General features: G+C 40.0%; 1 protein-coding gene across 1 annotated transcript in view; it reads left to right on the top strand.

Annotated features, from left to right (window-relative positions):
* The window catches only part of RPF1 (ribosome production factor 1 homolog), an 87,147-nt gene that overhangs the window by 7,879 nt on the left and 62,725 nt on the right, over nt 1-16,543 (top strand). The window contains exon 2 of the mRNA XM_069232194.1: nt 4,115-4,171. Within this exon, the coding sequence (XP_069088295.1) occupies nt 4,115-4,171 (57 nt within the window). The remainder of the gene's footprint in view (nt 1-4,114; nt 4,172-16,543) is intronic.

Raw genomic sequence — 16,543 nt, 5'->3', positions numbered from 1 at the left:
AATATTTAAAAACCCAGCTTCCAGGTGAACTTTTTGTCATGAATGAGTCCTTCAGGCAGTACGGAGCTTTTAATCAGCAATCCTCTTCATGGTGATACTTTCAGTCTCCTACTTCCAAAGTTAAAACAACTGAGTTCAGTAATGCATCATGTTAGTGCCTGAAATGCCATGACAATTAAAGCCACCTGTTTTAAAAAGTCAAGTCAGTCTGCGATTTCTCTCAGGCATTTTTGGACCAGTGGAAAACATTCAGATTCTTCGAAAACAATGTGGCTTGCAAAAAACGTTCATACTGACCACATTGAGTGCTCCCGTGGGGCGTGGGATTTAGGGCCTCATTAAGAGTTTGGCGGTCTTACAACTGCCACACTCACGGTGGCGGTCTGGACCGCCGCCTATGTAGCTGCCCAGCTGCCACATAACAACCCTGACAGTCCAACCTCAAGGGAACGTCCATCTCCGCCAAGATCTTAGATCCCGGCGGTGTTTCAGTGGCAGAGATCCTAATCCTCCAAGGCAGCGCTACATGCCCTGCAGATTATGAAAAGCTGGTGGAAAACGGCTGCAGGGGACCACAGGGGGGCCCCTCCACTGCCCATGCACTTTTTATTTAATATTCTTATTATTGTTAGTTTCATAAATGATCAATCAACTTGGTTATAAGTGGTGCTTTTTACAGGCAGATCCTTTTAAAATGTTTCATGTCCCAGGGACATGATTTACTCAGTTATGATTATTCTCTAAAATATTTACGACTGACTGATTTTAAGTAGTTTCATCCTACACTACATCTCTTAGCACTGATCTGATGATTGTTCCCAGCAATAGACAAGTATTTTGCTTCTTCTTGAGACTTGTCAGTGAAGTGCATAGTGAAATATAAAATTGCAGGTGCTAGACATCCCAGGCAGAACGATGGATTTCAGAACCATGAGAAGAGCTTTATTGCTAATGCTTAGCAACCGGATGTGTGTGTGTGGGGGGGAGGTGATATTAGCAAATAAATAATCTGAAATTTTTTATGTGAGACATTTCAGTGCAATTTTAAAACATATATTCTCTGAGACCAGGTGCTAATGGAGTACTGTATTTACTTTGAAGATCTCCCATCCTGAACCTTCTAAAGTCTTGGCTGCTGTGGCATTGACAAGTCCCAGTACAGTGCCTTACAGTAAACCTTCCAAGTGGTGATTGCTGCACCTCTGCCCACCATGGATCCCCAGCATAGTGAACAACTGCTCAAGTAATATGTTGTCCTCTGTGTAAGCCCAGCATGACCATAATAGAAATAGAAACTGTGTTCCAATTGAAGCTCAATATTACACATCAAAAGCCCAGTAAAACAGCCTCCATCCTGTGCCTTCTTCAAAAGCATAGTTGAATAGGGCACCAAGGCATTCAGATATGTTGCAGCCCCCCCCCCCCCCCAACACAGTTTGTTTGAGTATTTTGGCAAGCACTTACAAGCTGCTGATGAGGTGGAAACTGGTTGGTTCGAATTGGAATAGATATTGTATACAGATTGTGAAATGATAATTGGTGAATTAATCACATAGTGAATAATAGGACAAATGAAATAAGAGTATTGGAAGCCATTCTGTACTACATTCTCTGAGTGGGTCCAGAGGATCAAGGTTAATCAAGAAAGTGTTCACCTCTTTCACCAGCATATGCCTGAGGCAGAATAGTGCTGGCTTTTGAGTAGACATATCTCTGACCAGTGAACAGGCAGGATGCAATTTATTTTTGCTGCAAGCCATTAAGCAGCCACAACTAGCACACTGGATTGTATTTTGTTCGGGGTGGGGGGGGGGGTGGGGGAGTTTAAGCCTCTCACAAAGATCTGTAGAAGACATAAGAGTATACGACCTGCAAAATCTGTTCGATGATGAGTGAACACTTATATTATGCAGAAGATTGGATGGAGATCATACCTATTTTTCTTTCTCAACCTTTCTTTGCCAGTTAAGAAAGTGTTGTAACAGTATGTTTCATCAAGGTCTTGCATTCTGTTAGAGTGTGTCAATGGTTTTTACATTAAAAGGGCCGATTGATGGATTTGGGTTTTGTGTGACCCCCAAAAGGACGCAAGGCCTAAACATAAATTAAATAAACCCAGGTAATTCATAATGGAAAATCCCCATGAAATAAGGTGCAAAGTACAAACCATGAAGGTTTATTTAAAGTTTAAGAAACAATCAATACAAAAGACAGTAGTTAGTCCATCAATTCAAAATACTCATAAATGTAAAATATCATTGGCAGCGGAAACTGAACCATAAATAAATGTAATGTCTACTCCAGTTACGGTCTAGCACACTGAAAGTTAAGCAGTATTTTTCACAAGGACTGCTCAGGAAAGGTTAGAGTGAGGAGTTCTAAGTACATGTATTTAAACAGACTAACATAGAGTCTACTCTCTAAGCAGACCAGAGAAAGACCTGGCTTGTTTCCCAATTGGTGAGTTTTTATACACTTTTAATAAGCGAAACCTTATACAGTCACTGCAATATGAAGAAGATGTTACATCAAGCTAACAAATAGTTAAACAGAAGATGTTTAACAAAAGACCCTACAACTGCGAAAAACAACCTTCACAACGGACTTCACGCCATCTCCAGCTGGATGGAATCAAGCCGCCTCAAGCTTAACACCGATAAAACTGAGGTCCTCATTTTCGGCCGCAACCCCTCAGCATGGAACGACTCCTGGTGGCCCAACTCTCTAGGTACCGCACCCTCGCCCACCACCCACGCACGCAACCTGGGCTTCAACCTGGACTCCACTCTCAGCATGACTCAGCAGGTCAACGCAATCTCCTCCTCATGCTACAACATTCCCCACATGCTCCGCAAGATCTTCAAGTGGATCCCCGTCGAAACCAGAAAAACTGTCACCCACACCCTGGTCAGCAGCAGACTGGATTACGGCAATGCCCTATTTGCAGGAACAACAGCCAAGCTGCAATCAAAATTACAACGAATCCAGAACGCATCCGCCCGCCTCATCCTCAACGTCCCACGCCACAACCACATCTCCCCCCACCTCAAAGATCTGCATTCCCATACCGAAGAGGATCATTTTCAAGCTCCTGACACAAAGCTCTCTACAACACAGGTCCAGCCTACCTCAACGACAGACTCACCTTTCACGCTCCCACACGCCATATTCGCTCCGCCGGCCTCGCTCTCGCCACCATCCGCCGGAGGTATGTCCTTCTCACACCTCTCCGCCAAGACCTGGAACTCGTTATTGCTCCAGTTACGCCAGACCCAGGACCTCCTAACGTTCAGGAAACGCCTCAAAACATGGCTCTTTGACCAGTAGCATTTCCCCCCCCCCACCCCGCGCCTTGAGGCCCTAACGGGTGAGTAGTGCGCTTTATAAATATACTGATTGATTATAAATATACTGATTGATTGATTGAAGATGTCACATGGTATAATGACTTTGACATTACATCAGTTAAATACGCCATATAATCTACTACAGAAATCAAACGTACATTAAAATGTAAACACCTCAGTTCGGCCAAAGGAAGTGTCTTTCAGCTGTATACAGTTAAATCTTTGCTCTTCAGGAACATAATCAACAGACACGAATCAATTATAAAAATGTTACCTTGCAGTCAAAACCATTGGGCTGACTGAATTTTGTGCAATTAATGGATCAGTGAAGGTCACATTTTGAGGCTCCTGAGTGCATAGCAGAGAAACGCAAAGCAAAGAAGTGTCTGCCACAGTACCTCACACATGTTGTAAAGTGAAATTGAAATAAGGCCCTTTTAAGTCGGCCTAATGAAACTCCATTATTAAACAGTAAGAACATGGCATTTGCATCGTATCTCTAGTATTTAACCAAAACACAAAGTATTAATTGTGCAGTCTGCTTCCACGAATGTGAATATTGCAATGGCTTTCATGCATGGCTCATCAGAAAGGGAAAAGGAAATGAGTTTGTTCCATCAAATATCTAGGAAATGTTTTAGTGCTGCATGAATAAAATATTCATATTTATAGTAAAGCCATAGTGATAAGCTCATAATTTTTGTTTTTTCCTTATTAATTGATGCCTTCCCTATCTTAAGCTCATTTACTTACATTTTTTTTCTTAGGAAAAGATAGCCAATAAGAAGAGATTAAAGAAAGAAAGGAAAGCACTTGGCGATAAGGTGAGGTTGACATTTTTTTGGATTGTTAATGTACATGCCAACAACAGCTAATGACTCAATTAAAAATTATATTTTTGGTCATTGACATGAGCTTATTGCCAAAATTGACTGGCTATATGTGTGTTATGTTTTAATGGAAGGATACCTAGAAATCCTTTTATAACTTTGTAGCTGTGCACCACAACTATGTATATTAACCCAGCTGCAGTCCCGTGGCACAGATCGGAGAGTCAGCATAGCAAGCTGTGGATTATCTCTTCAGTTTGTGATTGGCCACAAATCAATTTGTGGGCATTCACAAACTGATCTGTGATTCTTTCCCATCCTGAAAATTGTAAGAAATATCCTGCAGAGTGCTGGATTAAAATCCACTTCAGGGCAGCAAGGGACCTTGAAAACCATAGACGTTGGTGTAGACGAAAAGTTTCCCTCAAGAGAAAAGTTGATTTCCCGCTATCAATAGCAAAAACTATATGCATCTGGATATGATTTTTTTTCAGTGTGGAATTCTAGTTTGCTGTATAACTGTCATATTCATTTATTTTTTATTTATTTTTTTTCATATGGTAGTGCTGGGAGTTACTACATGGCTGTAGGCTTGCCTTGAGGTGAGGAGGGCGCACAGTGTATTGCCATTGTGTTGGCAGATTGTGTTACGTTGCTTTGGAAGCTTGGTATGCTGGGAGACACTGATAGAACAGCTGTAATAGTGTAATTTATGTGTGGTGTTTATTTTATTAATACTTTCAACAGTTTTTCTCATGCAAGCAATACAATTGAAAGGAAATAACATACATTTTATAAATAGAAAATTAAATTTTTCATTACCTAGTTCGTTGAGGTTTGTAGTGCTACACTAAATGCAAGGCCAGAATGAAGTAGTGACACAAAGTTAAATAAGGATCATTGTGCTCTTTTGGGCTTACTACAGTGTAACTCCAAACTTTCGGTATTCACAGCAGAAAACATTTTTACTATAAGATTTATGTGATTAAGGAAAATAATTCTTCGCTGCACTTATACTCTTAAAGGGATTTCAAGCTGCGCTCTTGAACAAGCAGCAGTGGAGAAAGAAATGGATTGCTTGTTTCTGTGTTATTCAGTGGACTTAATTTGTCCAAGAAGTATCCAGCCAGAAAACAAAGTACCCCCATTCCTCACTTTATCAACTTGGGTCAGAGGGTGCAATTACTGTCTAAAGTTATAGTATTCTTATTTTGAGAGAAAACTGAATTATTCATGGAATGGTGAAAGGTATATTGTACTGTTTAATGTCCTCCTGTTTTTCACCCCACCACCCCTACAAAATAATTTTAAATATTGTCTATGCTGATGGATAAATACAGTGACAGAAGCATGGGTGCATTTGTTGGGCACGGTCATGGACAAACTCTGGAAATTCCTTGTATGCATTCATCACCTGTGTCACTCCGAATTAAATAAATAGTTTGCTGTTACTCTCGATATAGTCTAGCCTTAACTTATTTTGCAAGAACTTTTTTGTGGCTGTTTCAGATGGTGTGTGGTTTCTTTTATCAAATTATTCCTAGTAATGATAAATGTGCCTGAAACAGTGATCTGCATGTGTTCTACAGTCACTAGTCCAGAGGCTGCAGTTGGTCAAACTACCCTCTAATTTTTTATTTTTATTTTTATTTTTTTTTGAGACTCAAAAAAATTAATTGGAGTTTAGTTGGTTAGTACTAGTATGCATCAAGAACCAAACCACCACTCAGTTTGGGTGTGTTATAAAATTATCATAGTCATTACAAAAATGCTCCTCACACACCTTACTAACCCGCAGAAATCTTCTATGGTGTGGCAGTCTAGCCACCCCAAAAAATTTATTATCTGAATTGTAGCTTATAATTTGCTAATTTAAATATAAATTGAGCACCAGAGACAACAAATTACTGAAACGCTGAAAACCATAAGGGATAGTTTTTATTAAATGTCTGAAACAGCTGATGGAGCATAATATATTTCATACCTCTGTGTAGCTCCTCCAGCATTTATTTTTATTTTATTGCTGCTGCTCGTTGTATCTTGTTTTTAGAGTACCTCAATTCTTCTAGATGATAACATGCCAAATCACTCAGTTGAACCCTAAGCATTCTCTTATGTTTGGTCTGTCCACCCATCAACCTGATGCAATGATATAAGCCAACCTTTTGTAATTCCTTAATGATTACCAGCCTACTATGTTGTGTATTATATAGCTTTCTGATGAATCAAGGGCCATCAGTTATGAGAGCTCAATCTGTTTTCTGAAACTTGAAATGAAGGAGTCATAAAGTGTTTTGCTTTTTTCTTCATTGTGGCCTAACCCCTCCTGCAAAGATTGAATAATCTAATTGAGATTAGCTCTTCAGCAGGAAAATGAACGATTGTCTTATTACAGAGAAGATTAATTCATTGTCGACTTCTGAGTATACTCATCGAATCATATGTCAAGATTCATTGTATTTTGTCCTTTCCTGCTCATTGATCCTCTGCAAGTCCCGTGTTCACAACTCAGAGCATACATTGTGCCTGGTTGCATAATGCTCCATCACACTTTTTTTTTTCTTCTCCTGAAGATCCTTGATTGCTTATTGACTCCTCAGACCTTAAGCTCTGGCTGATTGCTTAATGCATTTTCCTTTGGAGAGCTTCACACCGCTGTTGGGTGAAATCTCTGATTTCACCTCACAACAGCACCCTTTCCCTCTGGGCAGTTTTTCCTCTAAAGATGTTAGATATCTGTATGCAGACTGCATCTGCTCTCACTTTTTCCAGCGGTTATAAGTATATGCAGCTATGCATTTGCTTTTACATGATAGGAGCACAATCAAAAACACTTCCCATATTGGCCACACAAAGCTTGCCCTCTTTGTCCTCATCCATATAGTTTCACTTAAATTTCCTACCTATCATCCTTTTTTTTCAAGACGTGTCAAGATGGAGCAACAAAATCATAATAAGAGCACAACTCTGGTCCTCAAGCACATTGATCAGCTACCCATAAAGGCCACATCATTCATGCAAACTTCCAGCCAAAAATTCACAGGGAGTAGTGTGCTGCCTGTCCACAAATATTCTTCAGCTCCTTATTACGGCTATAAAGCTCCTTACAAATGCAATTGCAACATGATACATTAGCATTATGTGTGATGTCTGTACAGCAGCCCATTAACCATTTCTTCAAGGAAACATGCATGTGTGAAAAGCTGGTGTAGGGGTTTATTGCATACTATTGCTTGATCAGGGATAAAACAAGAGATGTTTAATTGCTGTTAATGGCATAAAAGTTTCGTCTTTATACATAAACATAGGAATGGAATTGCATTGCACACCTAAAGGGAAGACAGCAGGACCCGACAACATTCCTGCAGACATTGAAACATCTGTAGACATGCTCTACCCATGAAGGATCAAGGACGAGGAAAAGGTGCGGTCAGACTTGGAGTGATATCTCATCAAAAGCCCCAAGAAAGGTAATCTGATCTGCATAACTGTGCGAACTACAAAGGTATAACTCTTCTATAAACTCCAAAGAGTTCACCATAGTAATCCTGAACAGAATGAAGGAACAAGTTGACAAACGGTTGCAAGATCAGCAAGCTGGCTTCCACAAGGATGATCTGTAGCGAATAGATTGCAACACTGATCATCATCATTGGGCAGTCGATGGAATGGAACTCCCCCTTCTATGTTAGCTTTATCAACTACAAGAAGGCATTTAAGAGCGTGGACAGAGGCCCTTTGGAAACTTCTCCACCACTATAGTGTGCCAGATAAACTTGCTGCCTATTGACTGGATCAAGAAGACCGCCATAGCAAGGAGAAGAAATGGTATCCAGGGGACCCATTGGACGCAGCTCGATGACCTGAACGATGTAGATGACCTGGCCCGACTCTTTACCATCTGCAGATGCAAGAGAAGACCCACCGGGTAGCGGCCACATCACACGTGACCTCAACAGTCACAAGGGAAAAAACAAGATCCTGAAGGCTAACATGACTAGAGCTGGAAGAAGTTGAGGGCCTCACCTGCCTGGGCAGTGCCCCCAACAAGCAGAGCAGCACAGGTGGCATTGTCATGGCAAACATTGGCAAAGCAAGGGCTGCCTTTAATCAGCTGTAGAACATTTGGAGCTCCAAAGACCTGACGCTGTAAACCAAGATCAGGCTTTTTAACACCAATGTGGAATCGGTCCTTCTGTATGGAGCACAAATGTGGAGGACAATAGTGATCACAGTCAACCAAGCAGACCTTCATCAACACCTGCTTGAGGAAAATCCTCTAAATGCCCTTGGCCAAACACCATCAGCAACAGTGACCTAAGGCAGCAGACTCCAACTCCCCTGCTCATGAGGAATTCATTAAGACACTGGGGCTGGATATGTCACACTGTCTGCAAGCTGCATCCAACATCACCAGGGAGGAATCTTCAAGTGAAAAGGAAAAGAGGAAAGCCAAGAAGCACTTGGTGCCTTAGCTTTGAGGCTGACTACATGATGGGTTGCACCTGGAGTCAGATTGAAAGAAAAGCCCAGGGCAGAGGTGACTGGAGATTCCTGGTTAATACCCTATACCCCAGGAGGGGTAGTAGGCGTGAGTACGTATATAAAGGGATGGCATTAAGCAGGAAGAGTAAAACGTGATTTTGTTTCTAATAGCATACTAGCCTTAACCTATCATTCATCAATAGTTCAGTGCCTGTTCATTGCACAAAAGCTGTAAGCGTGAACAGTGATTTTTTTTTTTGTGTGTTTTTATTTTATTTTATTTTATTCTCTGCAGGTTTGTCTGTTTTAAAAACACACAGTAGCCATTAAACTGCAGTTATCCTGTCAGAAAAAGAGGAAATGTTTTGGACATACAGAAGTGGGTACATAAAACTCAGGGCTTGAAAAATTATAAACATATTACTAGACCTGCAGATGGAGTAACTTAAACAATCTACTTGACCTAACTCTAATGTACTTGACCCGTAAACGGGTCTAAAATGGTGTGATCCTAGGCAAATAGTTTACAGAGTCAAGATTTAAAGGCATCTTTTATTGTCCCTCCACTTTTCAGCTGAGCAGAACACCTGTTCAGTGTCAACGCGCCAGATGGGATGAGTAAGTATTAAAAATAGCTCGACCTGATCAAACAAGACTCGCCAATGTGAGTGGTGAAGTGGATTTTTCGAGCCCTGAAACTGTAGTGTTTTTGAAAGGTTTGTGCAATTCAAGCTACACATTCACTTATTAAATATTGCAGGCACCTGGCCTGTCATGTCTAAGATGTTATGTTCATGCTGAATTTGATCATCTTCTATGATGACATTGAAACTCTTCAGATTTAACATCATTCTTAATGGGAAAAGTGATAGTTGTACAAGTGTGATGTGATAATTAAGTCCTGGTGCTTGGAAACACCAGTTGACCAGTTACTGCCTACATTTTGCCTCCCAACAAATGCTTATTTATTGTGCATATTCACTTTATTATTTTTCTTCTCCTGCCTTACCAGGAACATTTGTCTACCCTTCCCCCAAACACAGCAAAGGGAATCTATTTAGTCGCCTAGAGCACCAACAAGAAAGGGGCTCAAGATGGCTCCTAATATTTAAGATGTCACAAAATGTATGAGTCTTAAGCTCCAGGCAACTAGAAAATTGTCTGGCTATGTGCAAACAAGCACGGTTGCTGGCCCTTACACGTTGCTGCTTGATGAGAGATTCCCCTTTGTGGCGATGATGTTAATCCCCAATCTGTTGTTAGTTCCCATAGCTCTATCCACTTTGGCATTTTCTGGTGAGTGTGTAATCACACGTATGGGGAAGGAAAGACTTTAAATTATACCGTAGCGTTTTGATTTGATGCAGACTTACTGGGAGTTTGTAGAGTTGAGTTAATTTGGTAGTGATATAATTGAATTTACTTTGGGTCATACTGATTAAGGTGTCATCCTGTAGAACATTATTTCATACAGTTTATTAGTCCACCACTGATGCCAGCTAAATGGTACTAGCCATCGCATGGAGAACTTGAGCTGGACATCCCATCGCTGTTTGGCCCAGACATTTAGTTATATGAACGTCAGCAGCAGAGCTTGTGTTTTTGAGAAACCTTAAAGTCTTTAGCGGTAATCAAATGCAAAGCTTGAATGAAGTAAACTATTAATGGTAATAGAATCATGCACTGGCAAACACCTTCAAGAAAGAGAGCTAGATGGATCATGATTAGCCATGGCATGTTTCAGGAGTGAAAAAGAAAACGGTAGAAAAACCACACAAAATGTGACCAAATGCAAGCAAGTGTGGGAGCAAGAATGCAAAGGCTGTAGGAATTGGCAGGCAATTAGTTATATCTGTAATATGGACAGAATGCACAATGTACTCTAGTGCTACTTTAAATGACTTTTTTACTTGCTATGCAAATTCATCAAACAATTTACAAAGCAACTAAGGTACGCGCTATCTCACTCCATTTTCGATCCTAGGGCAAGTATTGGTCCTCTCCCTAAACAGCAGCTGGCTGCTAAAGATGCTTCTGCCAATTTTGCAGGAAGTACAAACATTCCAAATTAGGGGACACTCAGTAGTTTGGTGATTTTGATTTGCCTCCTTTATTGGCTATATTTCATAGTTTCTTCTAAGAACCGCATACATCAAACACTTTTTATTCAACTTCTTCAGGGCTGTAAATTATGTGTTTGATGAGAAATTGAATTATTATTTGGGATGCACAATGGTACACTACAAGTAATAAAGTAATTAACTTTTTAGGTCCAGTCAAAGGTTTAAATAACTTGAACCTGAGCTCAGCCTTTGATAACGTTGGCACATAGTAGACAGGCTTAACTTGAAGAAAATTTGTGAAGCATTTAGAATTCCTAAAAAAGTGTACAAGTTGAAAATGGAACACAACAAAAATGCCACTTAATATATTAACTAGAGAAAACTTCAGGAAGCAAAATGACACCAAAATGACAAAGATCCAATAAGGAGAACCACCAACAGGGATGTGGAATTCCTATCGCCCGACGCCCGGGACATCTTGTTTGGGGTCAAGGGCAATAAGGTTTTATGTTTACTTTGTCCTTGGGACAAGTAGGCCCAACCCTCTGCAGCACAAACCCTTTGGCTGCCTGTTTACAGAGAGTGGAACTCTCTGCAGTTGAGGTAATGTGTTTCCAAAAGATAATGCTGTTCGAACTTGTATTTATGGTTCATTATTTGAAAGCCTTCATTGTTAGGGTGAGTGCTGTAAATAAATGTTTTAAGGTCACACTTCACTACTGACGTTGGTTCCAGTACAAAAACGTGTATACACATGTTTGAAAAGTTTAGGCTATGAGGCTAAGTATAATGCTCCCAGAATGCTCTCTGATTAGATGCAAATGAAGTGTCATTTAGTAAAATGTGTTGATGCATGCTAGTATTTCCCAAAAATATTTCTAATGGAAAATCAGTGTAACCATTTTCAACACGAATATGGGAAGCATGAAAATAAACAAACACTGACAAAGCCAACTGGTCTGACATATTTTTTATAAGTCTTTTAGTTTCATCAATGCGTGTCTTGTTCTGACATGGCTTTTGTAACACTTTATTGTTGTGGGAGCTACTAGGCCCTCAACATTGTAACAAACACTGTCAAAAACCCCCCCAAAAGTTTTTGAACTCTAAAAGCACAAATTGCCACCAGTGGCATAACAAAGGCCCCGCAGACGCCCTCCAGGGGGCCCCTTCAGCACAGCACCTGCCCTGAGTGAGTGTGGAGAGGGGGCTCCTCCATGTTCTTTGCAAAGGCGCACCCTCCAGTTTCGTTACGTCACTGATTGCCACTGTAGTTCCTGACACTGAACAAAACTACTTTGTGTGCCAATATGCTCCTTGTGGAAGAGCAGAATGCGATCACTCACAGTAAAGCCAGCCAAAAGAGAAATAGAAGTTTAATAAAAACAAAATGTCTTTGTTAACACCAGACCTAATTAGGGACCAAGACCCACATGTAGGTAGCTTTTTGCATGTCGCAAACAGCGACTTTTGCTGCTTGCGACGTGCAAAAAGCACATTGCGATGCACAAACCCAGTTTTGAGATTCAGTAACCTGGTTACCGAATCGCAAAACGGGTTTGCGACTCACAATTAGGAAGGGGTTTTCCCTTCTTAATTGCGACTCACAGTGCAATGTAGGATTGTTTTGTGACCGCGGGCGCAAACCAATTGCAGTTTGCACCCATTTCAAATGGGTGCTAACACTTTCGCAAAAGGGAAGGGGTCCCCATGGGACCCCTTCCCCATTGTGAATGTCACTGTAAAAAAAAATTCAAAGCAGGCAGTGGTCCTGCGGACCACTGCCTGCTCTGAAAAAATGAAACGTTTCATTTTTCGTTTTTGTAATGCATCTCGTTTTCCTTTAAGGAAGCAGTCACAGACATGGTGGTCTGCTGTCTCTAGCAGGCCACCATCCCTGTGAGTGCTGCTATTCGCAAGGGGGTCGCAAATTGCGACCCACCTCATGATTATTCACTAGGTGGGCATTTGCGAAGCCGTCACTCTGACTCGCAATTTGCGGGTCGCAAATCTGAACCTACCTACATGTGGCCCCAAATTCTTAAAGAAAGTCACAAAAGTGCACCCATGGTATATGTCGTACCCCTATAAAATATTTGTGAACTGTATTTTAGCATGGGTAAATACGCATGTGTAGATTTGCTCATGTCAAAATCTATTGAGCATTTGCAAGTTCATTTTCCCTCCGGCCACTTTCTTCCCAACCCTGGAAGAAGTTCCAATTCTGCTATTGTCAGGAGTAAATGTCCAACCTTTCTTATTATGGGAAAATATTAGAGAGAAGCTGGTGAAAATCTTTAAAACATGCAGGTTAGTAGGTTTGCAGACTCAAAAGGCATTCCAGCCCTGGAACTATTGCTTCTTCCAGCCCCAGTATGCAGATCTGCAGAAAGGTGGCAAAATAAGGAAATTGCTACAGTAGGGATTGAAACTGCAAGTATTCAAGCCCTACTATGGTAGTAGCCTTGGCATAATCAGAGAGGCTATTATCAGAGCTCTTACATAATGAGATTGCTGCCATAATTTGTCGCCACACTACATGGCACCAAAGGGACAAGTAGACCTTTTTACAGGACAAGTAGATTTGAGAAGCAACCTGTCCCCTGGACAAGTAGATATTTTAATAAATTCCACACCCCTGCACCAATGTGTTTTTTTTATTTTATTTTTTAAAGATTTAAGTGAAAATGTTTCCAAAAAGCACAAAGAGCCAAATGGTAGTCAATGGTAGAGGTAGATTAGGACTTAAGCATGATTTAAGGCCAACCACAATGGAGTGCAGGTCAGATACACCAACTAGATTAACCCTGCTAAAGTCTAGAAATAGGAAAATACCCAAAGAAATTCTACGTTTCAAACTGAAAAGAGACTAGTGGATGGCATGATAAATGCTTTAGTCTACAAGTGGCATTCAACTTTTCATGCTATGGGTATATTGCTGCACTATATACTATGGCATCATAGAAAAGTTAAGTGAGCCAGTCGGGGATTAACCAGTTTCTACATGTTTAAGGTGTAAGAGCACATACACTAGGCACTGGACAATAGGGAGGGGCACATTATAGTGATAATCCAGTTTGTATATGTAGAAAGACCACTTAAAATTCACACCACGAAGTTCAATATAGATGACTCCCCAGATTATGTAGCCCTGGACCCGCATTAAGCAACTCATCCTGCATGCAAAGTTGGTGTTCCATGTGTGAATGCGATACTAGTACCATTTAAATGGATCAGATAGCATGTTCAATTAACCTGCACGTCAGCATGTTGCCAAAGAGATGCCTGTAAACATGCTAAGTATAAAGCTGTCATCTTTAGTAATGCAAAGATATACAAATTTTGTATAAACACAGATATGGATATTGTGTTAAAACAATGCGCAAAACCTATGATAAAAAGCACCAAAGTGGCATAAATTAGTGGTACCAAATAAGTATGTTTTCTTAATTTTTAAAGCACATCATATTAACATAAAGGTGTTTTTTTGCATTTTGAATTAATTATGTACAAAAATTAAGTAGCATCATATATGCCTCTTTGATACATAAACGTGCATAATGTTGGTTCTTTACGAGAAAGAGACTTAATGATACTATCGTGCTGCCGATCGTCATGCAGTGGTTATCAGTAGTATGACAGTTCCAAATCAATATACAGAAAGAACTAGTTTATATTGAACAGCTCTGATGTTCATTTCTATTGATGGAGTATCGTTACATATATTGGTGGTGGTATTGTTATCTTACAGAAAACAAACTCTCCACTGGTAATGTCATTAGTAAATCAGAATGTGGAACAATCAATCTATCTCCACTCACAAAATAGATAATCTGAAGGTATTTCATAGGCTGGTCATGTAGCTAGTGTTGGCACTAAAGGATAGTTACATGTAGTGTGTAAAAGGTTTAATCGTCCCTGCTATGACAGTTATTTATATATCAATGTCTTGTCAGTCGTGTAAAGATCACAAAGGGTAATGTCAACTGGCAAAGGTCAGACATCTACAAAAAAATAATGAAATTCATGATCTGTATTGTGCTTTTTCGATAGATCTCAACCAACATATCAATTAAGATTAATTTTCTCTCACTCCCCTATGCTCTCCTCATTTGTCTTGGATTACATAATCAGTACCATGAAACCTAAAATTATCATTCCCATGTATTTCGACCTAATGATCAGTCACAGGATTTTAGGTGTCCCTGTTCTTAATTGCCTTAGCGTGCACTTATATCTGTGGCTTAAGTGGTCTGATTTTACACCCCCATCTAAATCAAATTGCAGTCACCTCCTATTACATAAACCATAAACTTTGTTATGGTTGATGAAATGTCTAACTTCGTATTACTGTTGTGTATTCACTTTAATTTCAGATTTCTATTAACTCCATTCTTGCACATATTGCAATTATTACATGAGTAAAACCTTTTGAATTTGACTGGCCACCGTGTTTCTATAGCGATTTTTGGCAAAATAAAGCTCGGGCATAGAAGATGTCTTAGGGTTTTATCGCTGCAACAAATTACTTTTGGTTTATTTGCTCTCTCCTCCTTGGGGCTTGGTATCACTAGCAACAAGGGCCAAAAGTTTTTCACAAATTAGTGACCATTAAAATTGACCCTTTTTTCTGTCCTTCATAGTAACTTTATCTTTTAGGGTTTCTTTTCTAAATGCAGTGTTTATTCTACAAGCAGACATTAAAAACGGACTGTTATAACCTCTCTTGAAAAATCTGGTTTTAGGGACCGCAGTATTTTTACTTGGCTCACTGCCTGCAACTTAACATTTCTCCATATGCAATACTTTCAATAAAGGACTTAGGTTGAGCACTTAAATTCATGCAGATTGCTATTAGATGCTGCGGGTTTTCTAAATATCCTCCTCTGTATTTGACCACTGTGTTTGTAAAATGCTAGAGCTAAACATTACTTTTTTATTTTTTTTTCAAGGTGTATGTTGATTGGATTATCTTTCAAAAACACTATAGTTCATTCATTGCCCCCAAGTGCTGATCCACAGGCCAATTATGTCATTGACATAGCTCCCCTAGTATAGCACATCTTCTGTCCTAGTGGATTCACGTCTACTCCAGGCATGCTCCATCTCATACATAAGTTGGCAAAATAGGTAGCTAATGTGGAGCTCATTGCCAAACCTTGTAGCTGTTGGTGCCACTAGTTGCCATAAAGGATTTGTTTTGGGAGAGATTGAGGTCAGCCATTTCTATTTTCACACAGCAATGTTCATAAAGGTTGGCCTTTCGAGTGGTCAAAGAATTCCGAAGTGCTTTATCCAAATTATTTTGTGGTGAACATGGTTTTATTGTCCACCTGGGTTACAATTTCAATTTAAGGATATACTCATTGTCCCTAATGTAAGGGGAAGGGTATGCACACAAGTTTGTGATTGTTGGAAAGTTAATGATCAACATATTGGCCCACCCGATGGGAATGGTGCTTTTGTATGCACTTTTGGGAGAACACAGATACATGGTGTAGGAAGCTGGCTCTGTATATAGTATAGCAAAATGATATGCAGTGTGCACAGAGTTCAGTGGTTCCCCATAGGCTTAACAGAGGCTAAAGTAGATAAAACTAATGCTCTTTTTTGTGGTAATGTGGTTGAGCAGTTAGGCTTATCAGAGGGTAGTGCAAAGCATTTGTTGTACACCCACAGACAATAGAAGAATCACACACTCTGACTCAACTCCAGACCAATGGTTTTTATATAGCAAAAATATATTTTCTTTATATTTAGAGACACAAGATTCAAGTTGCAGGTAAGTACTTCAATAGCTTTATATTTCACACATGTA

Source organism: Pleurodeles waltl, chromosome 4_2 (assembly GCF_031143425.1).
Source record: "Pleurodeles waltl isolate 20211129_DDA chromosome 4_2, aPleWal1.hap1.20221129, whole genome shotgun sequence".
Taxonomy (NCBI): domain Eukaryota; kingdom Metazoa; phylum Chordata; class Amphibia; order Caudata; family Salamandridae; genus Pleurodeles; species Pleurodeles waltl.
The sequence above is the reverse complement of the archived record's forward strand: the minus strand, read 5'-3'. Positions and strand labels throughout refer to the sequence as shown.